The 17,787-nt window shown below is 37.0% G+C and overlaps 1 protein-coding gene across 1 annotated transcript in view; it reads left to right on the top strand.

The window, feature by feature from the left end:
* Positions 1 to 17,336, top strand: part of LOC143264311 (uncharacterized) — a 69,876-nt gene extending 52,540 nt beyond the window's left edge. Inside the window, exons 4-6 of the mRNA XM_076531018.1 lie at positions 7,485 to 7,526; positions 14,151 to 14,337; positions 16,533 to 17,336. Coding sequence (XP_076387133.1) covers positions 7,485 to 7,526; positions 14,151 to 14,337; positions 16,533 to 16,594 — 291 coding nt within the window. The 3' untranslated portion in view covers positions 16,595 to 17,336. The remainder of the gene's footprint in view (positions 1 to 7,484; positions 7,527 to 14,150; positions 14,338 to 16,532) is intronic.
* The last annotated feature ends 451 nt before the right edge of the window (positions 17,337 to 17,787 follow it).

Here is a 17,787-nt window from a genome sequence, read left to right as displayed (position 1 = left end):
TTGGATTCCTGGATTCCTGGATTCCTATAAATTGGGAGATGGGGAATTTGGGGATTTTGGGGTTTAGAAAGTAGGGAATTCGGGGATTTTGAAATTTGGGATTTGAGAGTAAGAAATTTAGGGATTTCAAATTTTGAGAACTAGGAAATTTGGGATCTAGGAAATTTGGGATCTAGGAAATTTGGTATTTAGGAAATTTGAGGATTCTAAATTTTAGGAACTAGGGAACTTGGGGAATTTGGAATTTAGAAACTAGAGAATTTGGGGATTTTGAAATTTGGGATCTAGGGAATATGAGGAATTTGGGAGCTTGGGAATTTGGGGGATTTGGAATTTGGGAGATTTGAAATTTGGGAGATTTGGAATTTGGGAGCTTGGGAATTTGGGGAATTTGGAATTTGGGGGATTTGGAATTCGAGAGCTTGGGAATTTGGGGGATTTGGAATTCGAGAGCTTGTGAATTTGGGGGATTTAGAATTTGAGGGATTTGGAATTCGGAAGCTTGGGAATTTGGGGGATTTGGAATATGGGAACTTGGGAATTTGGGGGATTTGGAATTTGGGAGTTTGGGAATTTTGGGGATTTGGAATTTGAGAGCTTGGGAATTTGGGGGATTTAGAATTTGGGAGATTTGGAATTTGGGAGCTTGGGAATTTGGGGAATTTGGAATTTGGGGGATTTGGAATTCGAGAGCTTGGGAATTTGGGGGATTTGGAATTTGAGAACTTGGGAATTTGGGGATTTTGGAATTGGGAGCATGGGAGTTTGGAGGAATTGGAATTTAGGAGCTTGGGAATTTGGGAGATTTGGAATTTGGGAGCTTGGGAACTTGGGGAATTTGGAATTTAGTAGCTAGGGAATTTGGGGATTTTGAAATTTGGGGTCTATGGAATATGGGAGTTTTGGAATTTGGAGCTAGAGAGCTTGTGAAATCTGGAATTTGCAAGCTTGGGTACTTGAGAATTTTGGAATTTGAAAGCTTGAGAATTGGGAACCTCCGAGTATTTGATAATTTAAGTATTAAGATAATTTGAGTATCTCGATAATTTAAAAAAAATAAGGAATATTGAAAACACACAACACCATCAAAACTCTACTCTTCAAATAAACTTCCATAAATCCCCATAAAATATTTCCTAACAGAACATCAACTTCAAAAAAAGTTACTCCAACGTACATTTCTCCATTAACGCAAAAGTGCAAGGAACCGAGAAGAAAAAGAGCGCGTTCGTTAACAAGAACTCGTGAAAATAATCATTCACGCCCGTCCTAAATCGTAGCTGTCGTTTTCCAAAGTTGCAACGACGGTAGAAAAAGCATCGCACTGGGAGAAAGACTTTTCGACCGCCCTTTAAGGATTCCTTTTAATCACGTTGCACAGACGATTAAAGTCGGGTCAAATAAATTATTTTTTCCTCCGGTCGCACTCGTTAAGTCGTGGCGAATGAATCGCGTTCTCGCGACGAGCAAAACGAGCGTGTTCCACTCCCTTCGCTCGATGAAAGAAGAACGTCTCGACGAGAAAAGATGGAGCACGAAGAAAGAGTTTCTTTTTAAACGGACTAATTTCGGTGCACGCAGATTTCAGCAAATGCCCAACGGCATACCAACCTCTTGACCCCGTGTTCATTCGAACAATGTCGTCGTTGGATTGCCCGCGAAAGACGTAGCCGGGATAATGTACAGTCAGCGACAAATCTGGTTTACTTTTGGAAAAACATGGTACATTAATATGGAAAATTAGGGATAGATAGGTGGATTTTTAGGGATAGATAGATTTTAAAGGGGTGTTTGGACATTTCTATAATTTTGGATGGGTTACAAATTTTGGGGAGATAGGAATTGGGGGATTTGTGAATTTGGAAACATAGGAATTAGAGGATTTGTTCATTTGGGGACATAGGAATTGGAGGATTTGTGAATTTGGGGATTTAGGAATTGGGAGATGTGTAAAGTTGAGGACATAGGAATTGGGGATCTTGGAATTTGAAGAATTTGTGAATTTGGGGACATAAGAATTAGGGGATTTATGAATTTAGAGACATAGGAATTGGAGGATTTGTGAATTTGGAAACATAGGAATTGGGAAATGTGTTAATTTGAGGATGTAGGAATTGGGAATCTGGGAATTTGAGGACATAGGAATTTAGGGACCTGGGTATTTGAGGACGTAGAAATCCGGGGATCTAGGGATATACAAACACACACCATCTTGAGTCTTACAAACACAAAAATTTTGTACTTTTCATCGCACTTAAATAAATGATAGACTATTATAATAATCGTGTATACATTCATTTTAAACGAACTACAAAATTGAAATTCATTGCCGACAGGATGATGCTCGCCACGTTGCTTGACCTTTGAACTAGAGTGTCCTCCTTTTTGCTCCGTTATTCAGGCCACTATTCGACGGACAAAAAACGGGACGATTATTGTGTGGCGTAATTGGAAGAGGCGAGCATTTAATCGCTGGGTCGGCTCGGAAAGAGCCATTGTAGTCACAAAAGGATTTTTTTATGTCAGAGCAATTATAGCGGGTGAAAAGGATTATACAGTAAAATATATCAATTTATCTGGGTGTATCGGTGGATCAGATCGTGTTGACGTCGGTTAACTGATTCCTTTAGTACTTAATGACTTCGATAAGTGGATTTCAATACCAAAGTTTAATAGACGGCAGTTTATTTATGGAACGGGTGATATTTTAACTTGACAATAAAAAGCTTAACCTTGACCTATAATTTTTTATTAATATCTTTGTTGGTAATATTTGTGAAATTGTAATGATGTGATATAATAGTTAAATATGTATTTTTAACTTGTGATAGTAAGTAATACTATACTATACATACACTCTCCAATATTTTCCCAACTTCCAATATCATACAGTATTATATACATGTGTGTACATACAGGGTGTCTCACAACTAGTGTAGGTCCCTGAAATGAGGGGTAGCTGACGTGATTCTGAATAAAATTTCAGATTTAAGGAAAAACACGGACCAATCAGAGCGCGAGGATTACGCATGCGCAGACGCGAGAGCGGCAGCTTCGGATAACGCGTAGTTATCCAACGCGTGGTAATCCAACGCGTAGAAATGCAACGCGTGGTAATCCTACGCGTAGTAATCCAACGCGTAGTAATACACCGCATAGTAATACAACGTGTGGATATCCAACGCGTAGTAATCTAGCGCGTGCATATTCAACGCGTAGTAATCCAACGCGTAATAATGCAACGCGTGGTAATTCTAAGCGTAGGAATCTAATGCGTGGTAATCTAACGCGTAGTAATCCAGCATGTGGATATCTAACGCGTAGTAATCCAGCGCGTGGATATTCAACGCGTATTAGTCGAACGCGTAGTAATGCAACGCGTGGTAATTCTAAGCGTAGGAATCTAATGCGTGGTAATCTAATGCGTAGTAATCCAGCATGTGGATATCTAACGCGTAGTAATCCAGCGCGTGGATATTCAACGCGTATTAGTCCAACGCGTAGTAATGCAACGCGTGGTAATTCGAAGCGTAGGAATCTAATGCGTGATAATCTAACGCGTAGTAATCTAGCGTATGGATATCTAACGCGTAGTAATCCAGCGCGTGGATATTCAACGCGTATTAGTCCAACGCGTAGTAATGCAACGCGTGGTAATTCTAAGCGTAGGAATCTAACGTGTGGTAATCTAACGCGTAGTTAACCAACGCGTAGTAATCCAACCTGTAATAATCCAACGCTAACTTATAATAATAAACCTTGCTATCTTTAGAGATGTAACATCATTTCTTAAGAAAAATGAAAATACATTACATAAATCTTTAATATTTGTACGAGTGAAAGCTTCAGCAATATTTTTCCTAAAAAACTCTCCCACGTTCAGCAATCTTCCTTGAAGCTAAACTTTCGAGTCTCCTTGAAAGTTCCACACCGTTCCAATATAACGGCAACATTATAAATCAACGAATAAAAAGTATAATAACGTTTTGTGACTCATTCACTAGTTTATATTCATTAATTCCTTAGACTGATTTACTGAATGTTGAACGTCAGAATTTTCGTCGGTCTCAAGATTCTCCATCAAAGTTACCCCCTTATCGTATAATTCGATACAATGGCGACGTTATTTGCATCATTTGCAGACGACACGACGGAGAAATTCACCAGTTGCTCGGAGGAACTCCTCGAGAGATCCCTTGTTAGAAATTCATGCTCCGTTCCTTCTCGCTCTTTCCCTTTCTACCACTCTCGAAAGCTCTCTTTCCAATCGACTACCACTAACTACGACCGAATTCCCTCACAAAATTTCCGCCGAATCTCGTGCCGGTAAACCGGATGAATTTCACCCTTGATGGGATCCAAAAACACAAAGTGCCTTTGTTTATCGCTGCATCAAACACTCGGACATTCTCTTGCTTTCCCTTCCCCGATAAAGATCAAGCTGACCTAAACGAGAAGGTACCCGCAAAGGGCTCTTTTTTCACAGCCACGAGCATGCGAGTAATCGCGGTTTATGGTTATAGGACGATTTCGCAGAATTGTTGGACGGAGTTTCGAATAAGGTCACGTACCACTAGTCACGTAAATCCTTTTTTCCGACTTTTGTCTTTGTACGACATTTTGCTTTGCTACCGTGCGCGGCTCTCTGGGGAAAATGGCTGGGAGAAGAGGTATCAGTTGATTTTTCTTTTGTAAATATTTAGTTTTGGGGAATTGTTTGCACTTTTGAAGGCTTCACATCTTTTAATTTTAAAATGGAGTATTTTGGGGTTTGGGCATTTTTCAATTTGGACACTAGGGAAATTGGGGATTTTGGAATTTGGGAGTTTGGGAATTTGGGGGATTTGGAATTTGAGAGCTTGGGAATTTGGGAGATTTGGAATTTGAGAGCTTGGGAATTTGGGGGATTTAGAATTTGGGAGCTTGAGAATTTGGGGGATTTGGAATTTGGGGGATTTGGAATTTGGGAGCTTGGGAATTTGGGGGATTTAGAATTTGGGAGCTTGAGAATTTGGAGGATTTGGAATTTGGAAGCTTGGGAATTTGGGGGATTTGGAATTTGAGAGCTTGGGAATTTGGGAGATTTGGAATTTGAGAGCTTGGGAATTTGGGGGATTTGGAATTCGGAAGCTAGGGAATTTGGGGATTTTGGAATTGGGAGCTTGGGAATTTGCGAGATTTGGAATTTGGGGATCTTGGAATTTGGTAGCTTGGAAATTTGGGGAATTTGGATTTTTCAATTTGGGAACTTGGGAATTTGTGAAATCAAAGAGCTGTACACAACATAATACATTATACCGTCCTCTCCAATTACCATAGCCCACTCCAAAGAATTTTAAATGGACATGTTAACTTCGCTCGTTCCGATTCTTTTGGTGAATGGTTCTGTCATCGCGTAATTACTATTGTACAAAAGGAAAGGTTGCTTGCAAATGATGTGGTAACAGATCCAGCTTTCGTGAAAAATCCCCGTAACGAAATACACGAAACTCGGGTTTGCTTGTATGGAGAAGTACGTCGATAAATCTTCCTCGGCTGTTCTTGACGGAACACGGAACGAACGATGCAGTGATTCACTACTCAAGGAACAAGAAATTACCTTCTGATGTATAACTCACGATAAATCAGAAAATTTTGCGCGATTTTCTTCGATAGTATGTTCATTGAGCTTCATTTAAAACCGGTATTTCTTCGCAGCGAAAACGCTTTTCAGACTATGTACAGGTGAATGGAAATCATTGTCAAGTGCAGGTAAATTGAGTTAAATGATCCTTTTAAAATATCGCATAATAGGGAAACGGGGCAGGAGAGCGCGGTTGGCTTCTGTCAATACTGGTTAGCTAGGGGAAATTATGGTCGAACAGGGATCGGAACATTTACCGATAAATTGGATTCATTTCAAATTTTTCAATTTTTATGGTTTTTAACTTTTAAGAATTTCAAGGTTTTTAGTATTTAACTTTCCAAATTGCTAATTCTCCAAATTCCTTAGTTTCCAAACTGTTAAATCTCCGAATTTCCAAGCTTCCAATTTCTAAAATCGTCAAATTTCCAAGCTTTTAAATTCCAAATTCCCCAAATTCCCAAGCTACCAAATACCAAGCTCCCGAATTCCCTAACTTCCAAATTCCAAATCCCCCAAATTCCCAAGCGCCCAAATTCCAAATCCTCCAAAATCCAAATCCCTCAAATTCCCAAGCTCTCAAATTCCAAATTCCCCAAATTCCAAATCCCCCAAATTCCCAAGCTCCCAAATTCCCAAGCTCCCAAATTCCCAAGCTTTCAAATTCCAAATTCCCCAAATTCCAAATTCCCCCAATTCCCAAGCTCTCAAATTCCAAATCCCCCAAATTCCAAATTCCCCAAATTCCAAATCTCCCAAATTCCAAATCCCCCAAATTCCCAAGCTCCCAAATTCCAAATCTCCCAAATTCTAAATCCCCCAAATTCCCAAGTTCTCAAATTCCAAATCCCCCAAATTCCCAAACTCTCAAATTCCAAATCCCCCAAATTCCCAAGCTCCCAAATTCCAAATCTCCCAAATTCTAAATCCCCCAAATTCCCAAGTTCCCAAATTCCAAATCCCCAAAATTCCCAAACTCCCAAATTCCATATCCCCTAAGTTCCCAAAGTCTCCAAAATACTCACCTTAAAATTCACATATCCTAAAAAATCCCCATAACCTAGAGCAAAAGAACTTTTCCCCAAATGTCGATGACTCTCAATACAAGTTTCCGAGTCGATAGCACCAATCGCAGAATCTCATTATCGATTTCATGTATACAGAAGGTGTAATAAGAATGTCGTCGAACGAGCACGAGCAGCAACAAGCTACTGCTCGTAACAACATGCACGTACACGTGGTCGCGGGGGAGTAAGCGAAGCATAATTAATCGGCCGCTGACGAGGATAATTAATGTCCCGGGTTAAATTAATCGAGCGGCTCTCGAAGAACGGCCGTGATATTACGCCCGGTCATTATTGCCCGCTGGCTTGGGTGTCGTAATTCAAGCAATTCCGATGCGGTCGCTTTTAATCGCGATTAATAAATCGAGCAGCTTCGAACGAACCTACAGATTCTTGATCTCCGGAATCGATACGCAACGCGGAACATGAGGAAGCGGCTTAACGATGCGGACGAGGAGATTTTCTTGTTCGATCTTTTCGCGTCTGGTTTAACGTTTCGATGCTGTCGCGATGCGAAAACCAGCCGCGAGTACCCGCGCCTTTGCATAGTGATATTCGAGAAACCTTGTTCTAGATGTATGATTGGACTGTTGTGAAAATTGTATGATAGTTTCAATTTAAGAGCGATATAAATATCAAGCGGAGTTAGAGTGAACTAGAAAATTATAATTGAGTTATGTACACATTTTCATCTGTTCCATCATCAAATCCAAAGAGATTTTCGAATTTCTGTGTATTTTCTATCGCGAATGAACGAACACGAATAGTTATTAATTTCTATGTTTCCTTGGACGCAGCTATTCGCCGGGACCGCCTGTATGTTCAAGTCTCACAACAAGGTTTGTTCTCAATCTATGTGCCGTGTGTTGTCGTCGTTTACTTTTTGTCGCGTGCACATTTTTCTGTAATAACTTTGACATTGAAGCTTAATATGCTGGTATTCAAATTCTTATTTAACTGCAATTTGGTAGTTCATTAATTAAACTACAATCGAGAGTTGTATAAGTGTATCGCTTCTTAAGAACATGGCTTTGAATTTAACAACTTACGAATTGACGAATTACGTAAATATCAAAATCATTTTTATTGTGAAAATCATTTTTAAATCATTATTTATTGTCACTTTAGTGTGTAAAATTTTATTGTATTAAGTGTTTACGTTTCAAATGAATTATTTTGTTAAATGTTTGCGTTTTAGGAATTTTATAACGAAAAATTAGCCAAAGCCCACAATCTATTAATTAAATCTTTGAATGTAATTTTTGTAAATTATTAATTCAAGCTTCAAAGTTGAAAATTTACGGCACTTGTATTTTGTAGAACGCACATTCTTGCACATAAAATTAAATTGTTAAATCTTTTTTGAGACGTGTTATGGCATACTCACTTGGCACTAATGTAAAGTGATTTAATAACGAATTAGTATGTAACTAAGCTAGCTTATTAGCACAACTGCAAGCAAGCTTTAAAAAAGCTTTTTATTATAATTATAGCATACATGTCGTCCAATGCCACATACAGCATTCTGAAATAAATGAACAGTGTTAAAATTTATGAGACATTAAAATACCGCATAAAATATATAAAAATTATAAAATTTATAAGATTTACAAAATTTACAAAAAAAAACAGAATTATTCTTAATAAACAGTATTACTCTTAAGTTACAAAATTTAATATTTTTCTCTACAAAATTAATGAAAACTTCTATTCGCCCATGAAAAGAATTAATCCGTCCACTTCAAATAGTTGTCACGTCGACAATTTCTTCCGACGACATTCATCCACATATTTGTTTAACTGTTTAGCTCCTGTTAACACCCAAAATGATTCCGTTTGTTCAACACCGATACCCGAGAACTTTTATGGTAGATTCTTATAATATAGGTAGTTTATGAGTACCAATTCTCTCCCTTTGAATACCTGCCTCACAAAGAATCGATCCCTTTCCAGGTATTCCACAATTTACCAAATGAATTCTTAACAAAAGACCCATACCTAGGAAGAATCTCGATACCGTTACTTTCAAATGAAATCCGGTTGCTGATGAAACTTCTATTGCTTAACCTCTTTTAGTAAAATTTTATGAACTAGGGTTCACATAGAGTTCATAAGGGTTCAGTGATTTAATCATTTGTCTTATAACATCGCGTAAAAAAAACTTGTAGGTTAAGTGGTTAGTTACACACTTTGAAAGGTGAACTTTGACGAGTCTTGAAATTCACAAGGTTTACTTATTCATAAAAATTCCTTTCTATGTTTATATAAATGAATATTAATAGATGAAGTGCCTCATTAGGGGTAAAAATGTCAAGGCTAAAAAAAAATAAAAACTAAACATATATTCTCTACACTTCACTTAATTTTGAGCAGAATCAATGTCCCATAAATATTCATAACTTTGTAAGTGTAGCCTAAATTGCCTCATGAGTATTATCATGAGTGCGTATTGCTTATATGAATACTATTATAAATCTGTCGGTCTATCTTTGTAATATTAACTACGTATTTATTCATCTTACAACGACAATAATTCAGTCTACCATAACTGCTAAAAATATAACTGCGTTTGTAAATTAAGGAATTAATTAACTACATCTACCAATAACTACAACTTCCTCAAAAACTAAGTTCTAGAACTAAAGAATTACTTCTGAGTTCCCTGCAACTCAGTCATCTATACCCGAATTCACGCTTGGCAAGATATCAATTAATTGTTTGATTGGCCACGGCAGGAAACGAAGAAGACCGGAACGAAGTCGACGAAGAAATTAGCTAGTAGAAAGCTGTGTCTTCGGGTACTTTCGCTCTTACTCTCCCGTTTCTTCGAGCCACGGCCAAAAGATACCGTCTGGAATTCGTTCAGACGGCTGGTCAACGTTTCTCGCCTCTTTGAACCTCCACGTTTTCGCTTAATGCAATTTTGTCCACGCCAAAGCATGTTGTTCTTTCTCCTTGAGGCGTCCTTCTCGGGGCTTGCAAGCCTGCCCGAAATATTATTTGCTTTCCATGCACGTAGCTAGTTTAGACATCCAGACGACTCTGATGCTTTCTGTTTGCTCGGTATTTCACCTTGCTTGCGAACGGTCTTCGATTTCAAATTGCTACGGAGTTTTGGAAACGTTTGCTGTCGGCGAAATTTAGTATTAGATTGCTGTTAGGTCATTTACTGTTAGACTTCCATTTGTTAGGTTGCAGTGTTGTGCTAGATTGCAATGTAGTCATATTTGGATGATTTCTGCGCAATTTTAAATAATTTTTACAACTCTAAATTAACATCGCCCAATTCTCACATCTCCAAATTCACACATCTCCAAATTTCTACATATCCCAATTCCCACATCTTCACATTTCCACATCTTCAAATTCTCACATCCTCACATTTCCACATCTCCAAATTCCTACATTCCCAAATTCCCACATTCCCAAATTCCCATATCCCCAAATTCCCACATCCTCACATTTCCACATCTCCAAATTTCTATATACCCCAATTCCCACGTCTTCACATTTCCACATTTCCAAATTCCCACATTCCCAAATTTCTATATATTCCAATTCCCACATCTCCAAATCCCCACATTCCCAAATTTCTACATATCCCAATTCTCACATCTCCAAATTCCCACATTCCCAAATTTCTGCATATCCCAATTCCCACATCTTCGCATTTCCACATCTCCAAATTCCCACATCCCCAAATTTCTACATATCCAAATACCCACATGTCCAAATTCCTATATCCCCCAATTCTCACATCCTTAAAATCCTATATCCCCCAATTCTTGCATCCTCAAAATCCTATATCCCCCAATTCTCATACATCCAAACATTTATATTACCAAATTTCTACATATCCAAATACCCACATGTCCAAATTCCTGTATCACCAACACAAAAAAACAAATGTAACTACCTATCAATTCCCGCTACACCTCGCTTTTGAAATAAAATTAATAACGAAAGCATTCATCACCCCACAAGAATCGAGAATTAGTATATTAATGTGTCTAGCATAATAGGAAGGATGTTATGCATGGTGTTTGTTGCGCGACGATACTCGTGACCAATACGGGATCGTGTAATTGAGCGCGTGTTCGTTCGCACCAGGTTGGTAATTGCTGTTAACACGGGGACTGCAATCGCAGAACGACCATGATCGATCACGAACACGTGTATGCACGTATCTTGTTCTGTAACTCATGATCTGGCACATTTTTCTATCGCGGAGTAATTTTCAATTACGTAAGTTATATCATTTCCGTTGCGCAATATTAACCCTGTGCACTTTGATTTTTGTAAACAGCATTCATTGACTTTGATTTGTTTCTGCTGTGTGCCACTAATGGTGGGTTTAAATGGTAAGACATTATTTGCAATGGTGTTTCAATCTCGTAATGCTTGCTACGAGTGTAGGTAGTAATGATAGTTACGATTGAGTTACGAATCATTAAAAACGAGGTGTTACCTTGTGAAATGCTTCAAATCTTGCTACTAAAATTTAAGCACATTCTTAAGAACATACGCATATACCTTTTAAAATTTTTTAAATCTTGCTATTCAAATTTAAGAATAATCCTAAAAAAAGCATCTTCATATAGCTCGTAAAATACATTAAATCTTGCTACTAAAGTTTAAGAATGTTCCTAAAGAACATGTTTATTTATCTTGTGAAATGCTTCAAATCTTGCTACTAAAATCGAAGCACATTCTTAAAGAACATACTCATGTACCTTTTAAAATGCTTTAAATCTTGCTATTCAATTTTAAGAATATTCTTAAAAAAGCATCTTTATATACCTTGTAAAATATATTAAATCTTGCTACTAAAGTTTAAGAATGTTCCTAAAAAACAAATGTATTGACCTCGTGAAATGCTTCAAATCTTGCTACTAAAATTTAAGTACATTCTTAAAGAACATACTCATGTACCTTTTAAAATGCTTTAAATCTTGCTATTCAATTTTAAGAATATTCTTAAAAAAGCATCTTTATATACCTTGTAAAATATATTAAATCTTGCTACTAAAGTTTAAGAATGTTCCTAAAAAACAAATGTATTGACCTCGTGAAATGCTTCAAATCTTGCTACTAAAATTTAAGTACATTCTTAAAGAACATACTCATGTACCTTTTAAAATGCTTTAAATCTTGCTATTCAATTTTAAGAATATTCTTAAAAAAGCATCTTTATATACCTTGTAAAATATATTAAATCTTGCTACTAAAGTTTAAGAATGTTCCTAAAAAACAAATGTATTGACCTCGTGAAATGCTTCAAATCTTGCTACTAAAATTTAAGTACATTCTTAAAGAACATACTCATGTACCTTTTAAAATTTTTTAAATCTTGCTACTAAAATTTAAGAGCACATTCTTAAGAACATACTTGCGCTTTCTGGTTCGTAAAACCAAACAGCGAATTCACAAATTGTATCCTTCCCTCTCAAAACGAGAAAATAGAAAAATTCTTTTGATCCTCTATTCAATTCAGAATTTCCAATACGGTTTTGCAGGAATCTGTCCGAAAACCTAATAGCATACCACCCTGATCATCTATACAAAAAACAGCCGAATCGTTTGCACACCGCCTACGCCTATTGCCAAATCAAATAACGTTCTCGCAAACGGTTGGTCGCGAAATGTCCATCTGGTCGGTCGTGCGGGTAGAAATTCGTCATGTGGGATAATTGGCAAATAATAGCGACCGTTCGATGCGGGCAGTCGTGCACGCAGAATAAATCGAAATTATTAATTTCCACGTGTCGTCGTCCTTTTCTGATTAACATTCGCGCGATCCTCGTCACGAATTGGATGGGTATTTCAACTTTTGCGGATGTGGAGAGGAATGTGGACATTTTGGGACGCGGGAGATTGGGAATGCTGGGAGTTAGGAAGGTAGGAATTTGGAAATTCGGAGGAGTAGATATTTAGAGAGGTGGAAATTTGGAGATGTGGAGGATTTGGAGATGTGAAAATGTGGGGATGTGAAAATTTGGAGATATAGGATTTTGGGGATGTGGGAATTGGGAGATGTAGGAATTTGGACATGTGGGTATTTGGATATGCAGAAATTTGAGAATGTGGAAATTTGGAAATGCGGGAATTGGGATATGTAGAAATTTGGGAATGTGGGAATTTGGAGATGTGGAAATTTGGAAATGCGGGAATTGGGATATGTAGAAATTTGGGAATGTGGGAATTTGGAGATGTGGAAATGTGAAGATGTGGGAATTGGGATACGTAGAAATTTGGGAATGTGAGAATTTGGACATGTGGAAATGTGAGGATGTTGGAATTGGGATATATAGAAATTTGAAAATGTTAAAATTTTGAGATATTGAGAATTGAAAGATGTATAAGGATATGTGAATTTGAGAGCGTTGAGAATTAGTGATGTAGAAATCTAAAAATCCACAAAACCTATCCATCATAAAACTTGCAAACTTCGAAAACTTAAAAATATAAAAATTGCCTAAAACAAAAATATCCTTAAATCTCCACCTTCCCTATTGACACTCGTTTAATATCACACACCTCCAGTTGGCTACGTAGTAAGTCGAAATTGGTCGATAAGTAGCGCAGAAAGAAACAATCTCCTCTTCCACGGATTTCACGCGTTGCACACCGCGTTCAATGAGCTCTAATTAGTGACGTCAGCATGTCGTCGGGTCATTTCATGGCATTTTAAGATAAACCAGCAGACACGGTCCAGTCGTTGTTCAGCTTCTTGCGAGGCGTCCGTTGGCTTTGAGGAGGCGCCTCCTTTTTCTCGCGGTTCCTTGCTTGGTCGTGTGCTTACTTCTCGATTAGGATCGGGTCGATCTCTCGGAACCGGTCTCGCCGTCGTTCGATGACATCAACCACGGCTCTGATACGATTAATTGGACGCGGGCATCTCGTTAACCTGCTCCGACGAAATGGACGTGATTCGGGGTTACGTGAGTGTCCTGAATAATTGCTGCATTATGGTGTCGCTTTGAATTTCAACCAGTTCGATAACTGTTTCTTTTGTTGCTCTTTGATGGATTTTTTGTTTCTACCATTTTCAGTGTATTGTACATATGTTTACATATGGTACATATATTTAGGGTTCCATGTCCACATATGTGAATGTGAAGAGCCATTTCTCAGTGACGATCACATTCACTATACTCTGTGATCAATGATTTATTGTACTATATATAATAATATAATAAATATATATACTTGTGTGCAAATAAATATCCTAGCATGTATGTATCGTCTGAACGAAAAATTTAACATATACCATCGATGGTACAGTGTATCGTACATATGTTTACATATGGTACACATGTTTAGGGTTCCATGTCCACGTATGTGAATCTGAAGAGCCATTTCTCAGTAACGATCACATTTATTGTACTCTATGATCAATGATTTATTGCACTATATATAAGAATACTATAATATTGTACTAATACTGTATTTTTTGTTTGCAGTTGGGAGACGCAATGTTCGTGGAGCTACCACGTGTTCGATTGGACGGCGGTGCACGCGCTTTTCGGCAACATTGGGGTTACGAATCGCGACCGTTGGCACCGCCACCTCCATTGATCGAGGAAGACGAAGCAGCGGTTGAACCGGAAACAGTCAGCCTTCGGGAAGCCAACACCGCGTCGCCGATAGGTAAGTCTGTGCAAAATTAATCTCGTTTAAAAGGCGACGTACTCGGTAAACAGTTTCACACCGAGGGGGATGAAATCGTCCCGACGAGTCTGAAAATACGTCGCCGCCGTCGTTTACGTAGCTTGACGAATCTTAGATCTTAGTATCTCTTCTTGATGCGGATGTTTCATTAATTATTATTAGATCCCCGCTAATGCATTTACGTTTTCTTTTCGATGGAAATCGAAGTTTTTGAATAATCGTAGATTGCGTTGGAAGGAAATTGGTACCTTCATATTTCTGTTACTTCTTTTAACGTTAAAATTAACGGAGATATTTTTTAACTTTTCCTGCTTGAGTAGTTTAACGAGAACTTTGATATGCAGTTTCAAGTAGAATCTTCCGGTTTGTAATTTGAGATGGTAATATGTATATATATTGTTTAATAAGATTCGGTGAAAATAATAGATAACTGTATTGTAAAAACATTTGTACTTGATTGAAAAATTGGAGAATTTATTATGTAGTCTTGAGGAACTTATATGTGGAATCGTTGTTAATTGTATTTAGGAATTTCATAGAGCTGCTCATGGTGTAGTATAGAGGGGATGGTTGCCATAATTAAATTATCATAAAATTGATATCCACATTGAATAATCACTGTCAGACATGGTCATTAACATTTCATTTTTAACAGTTTAATTTTCATGTGGACTTGTACTTCAGTTATTCTAAAATAAGTTTTGAAATATTTTATTGTATTTCAGTAGAATTAGTTTAGTTAAATTTACATAGTATTCACATATAGTAATGTGGTTACTTATTACAATAATTTAAAAAGACCTCTTTATAATATTTTCATTAAATTCCTATTGAGAAACAAACATTCATTGTTGCACAATATAACAGTTATGCAACTTTACATAAAAATAACTCTATTTTGAATTTATACAATAACAGCATGGTTACATAAAATAGTAAATTGATAAATGTGATAAAAATGATAAAATTTTAATACAGTGTAGTGTTAGTATAGTAGTGTAATAGCTTAGTACAATGTAGCAGTGTAGTATAAAAATACAATAGTAAGATAATGCTATGATAATGTAGAATATCAGTATAACAACTTAGTGATTTAGTAAAATAATAAAATAGTATGAAAGTGTAATTTAGTAAATTGGTAGTATAATAGCACAGTATAGCAGTATGACAAACTCAATAATTGTATAGTAAAATAGTCAAATAATGTAGTGAGGTAACAGAATAGTGTAATAGTAGTGTAGTACAGTGTAGTGAATTGAGACAGTAAATATTGAAATAGTAAACTAGTAAAATAGTAAAATAGGGAAGTAGTGAAATAGTAAGCTCATAAAATAATATTTGGGGAGGTGGGAATTTGGATATGTAGAAATTTGGAATTGTGGGAATTTGGAGATGTGAGAATTGGGGGATATTGGTATTTGCATATGCAGGGATTTGGGAATGTGGGAATTTGGGGAGTGGGTATTTGGATGTGTAAAAATTTGGAAATGTGGAAATTTGATGATGTGGGTATCTGGATATGTAGAAATTTGGAAATGTGGCAGTTTGCAGATGTGAGAATTGGGGGACATAGGAATTTGGGGATGTTGGTATTTGAATGTATAGAAATTTGGAAATGTGGGAATTTGGATATGTGAGAATTGGGTGATATAGGAATTTGGGGATGTGGATATTTGCATATATAGAAATTTGAGAATGTGGAAATTTGAGGATGTGAGAATTGGGAATATAGGTACTACTATTTCACTACTTTTATATCAGTAGAATAGTAAAATAGTGAAGTAGTAAACCAGTAAAATAATAAACTAGAAAAATATCAAAAGTGAAGTAGAAAACTGATAAAATCAATCATCGCCAAAGCACACATGTATTTCACCCCTAATCCCAAGTACCAACATACTCAGCTAACATCAAGGTCCTAAATCAAACATGTATAAGTAGTACTTTGGCAACTTTCCCCTACCATGATGCTTGCTGTAAATAACGTAGTAAATCAATTAAGAAAACAAGACATTAAATAACCTCCAGTAAAACTACATAAAACAAATTAAACCCAGTACTCCATACCACAGGTCCACATAAATTCCACATTTACCTACGCGCATAACAGTTTTAAATTTCCATCGTGGAAAAATTTCGAAACACAATTCGCTGTATCCATTCTGTTAATCTAGAATCCTTTCAATGGTACATTCAAAGCAATTTCAACCCTTCTACGCTCGAGCAACACGTTTAACCAGCAGAAACTCATTTACGAGAGCGCAGAATCTGCGGTGCTCCATTTTGACTTCCAGGGGACTCGTCGAAACAGTGTTCTCGATATACCGCCGCTTTATTATTTAACACAATGCTTTCGAGCGAATCTCGTCCGAGTTTAATGGTCCCGTACGTAATGAACTCGTCCAGAAACGTTCGCGATGCATAACGAGGACACGGAAGCGTTCGTCTTTTATCGTTTGGCAAATCGGCCGCGGCTCCTGCCGATGTTTTATCTATGCCAATCGATCCGAGCTGAATCGGACCACCCGCTATTAATTGTGCTTTGTTTCGATTGTCGGAACACCGCGTTGCTGTTGCTCGTAACGAGCTGACATTGTTCGACAGGTGCGATTCCCCGAGGGTGCGAAACCCTTTCGGGGAAAAGAATGCTCCTCAGCGGGGCTTGTTCAATTTCTAATAAGCGGTAATTAGTGTACGTTGATAAAGGACCGGATAAATTCGAGGGTAAATCTTGTTGAATATTTTACGCTATATCGATTGCTGTTACGACAAAATTGTGCCTTGTAATCGGGTACCACCCGGTAGGCTTTAAAGAATTCATAGCTGAGAAAATGTTTGCTTTAATCTCATTTGATTTTAATAGCTCTTGGGTAACAGCTGTCGTTTTATGAGTTTAATTAGTGTTTGGGTTTTTAAGTAATGGAGTAATGTAATTAACAAGTTTGGAGTAATGTAATTACCTGGATGTGAGGGAGAAATAGTAGATGTATATTAAATTATGTTATCAAGTAATTTATTTGCTTCAAAATTTAGGTGTTTTGATTTATACTTATAGCTTTAAGTACTATAACTTTAATTTTACATACAGTCTTTGCATAGATTTTATCAATTTCTGAAGAAAACATAGCTTACTATTTTTCCACAATTTATTTATTACAAGTTTGCTATTTTCTTGTGATGGAACAATTTTTCGTGCAAGTTTTCAAGAAGATGAGGAGGTTGATTTTAGTAGTTAAATTTTGAACAGTATTTCACCCCTATTTATTTACTTGAATTTTGAAGATAAGGCTTGAACCATCTAGTGGTGAACTCAGGAACTTAAGAAAATAGACAATTGAACATTTATAATATAAGAAACGAATATTAATTATCAAATACAAGGTTCTATACTGCAGTCAAGTTTTGTGTGAAAAGGTAAAATTGATGGGA

The sequence above is a fragment of the Megachile rotundata genome, chromosome 4 (assembly GCF_050947335.1).
Source record: "Megachile rotundata isolate GNS110a chromosome 4, iyMegRotu1, whole genome shotgun sequence".
NCBI lineage: Eukaryota > Metazoa > Arthropoda > Insecta > Hymenoptera > Megachilidae > Megachile > Megachile rotundata.
Note: the sequence above shows the minus strand (reverse complement) of the source record. Positions and strands in the feature narration are given on the sequence as shown.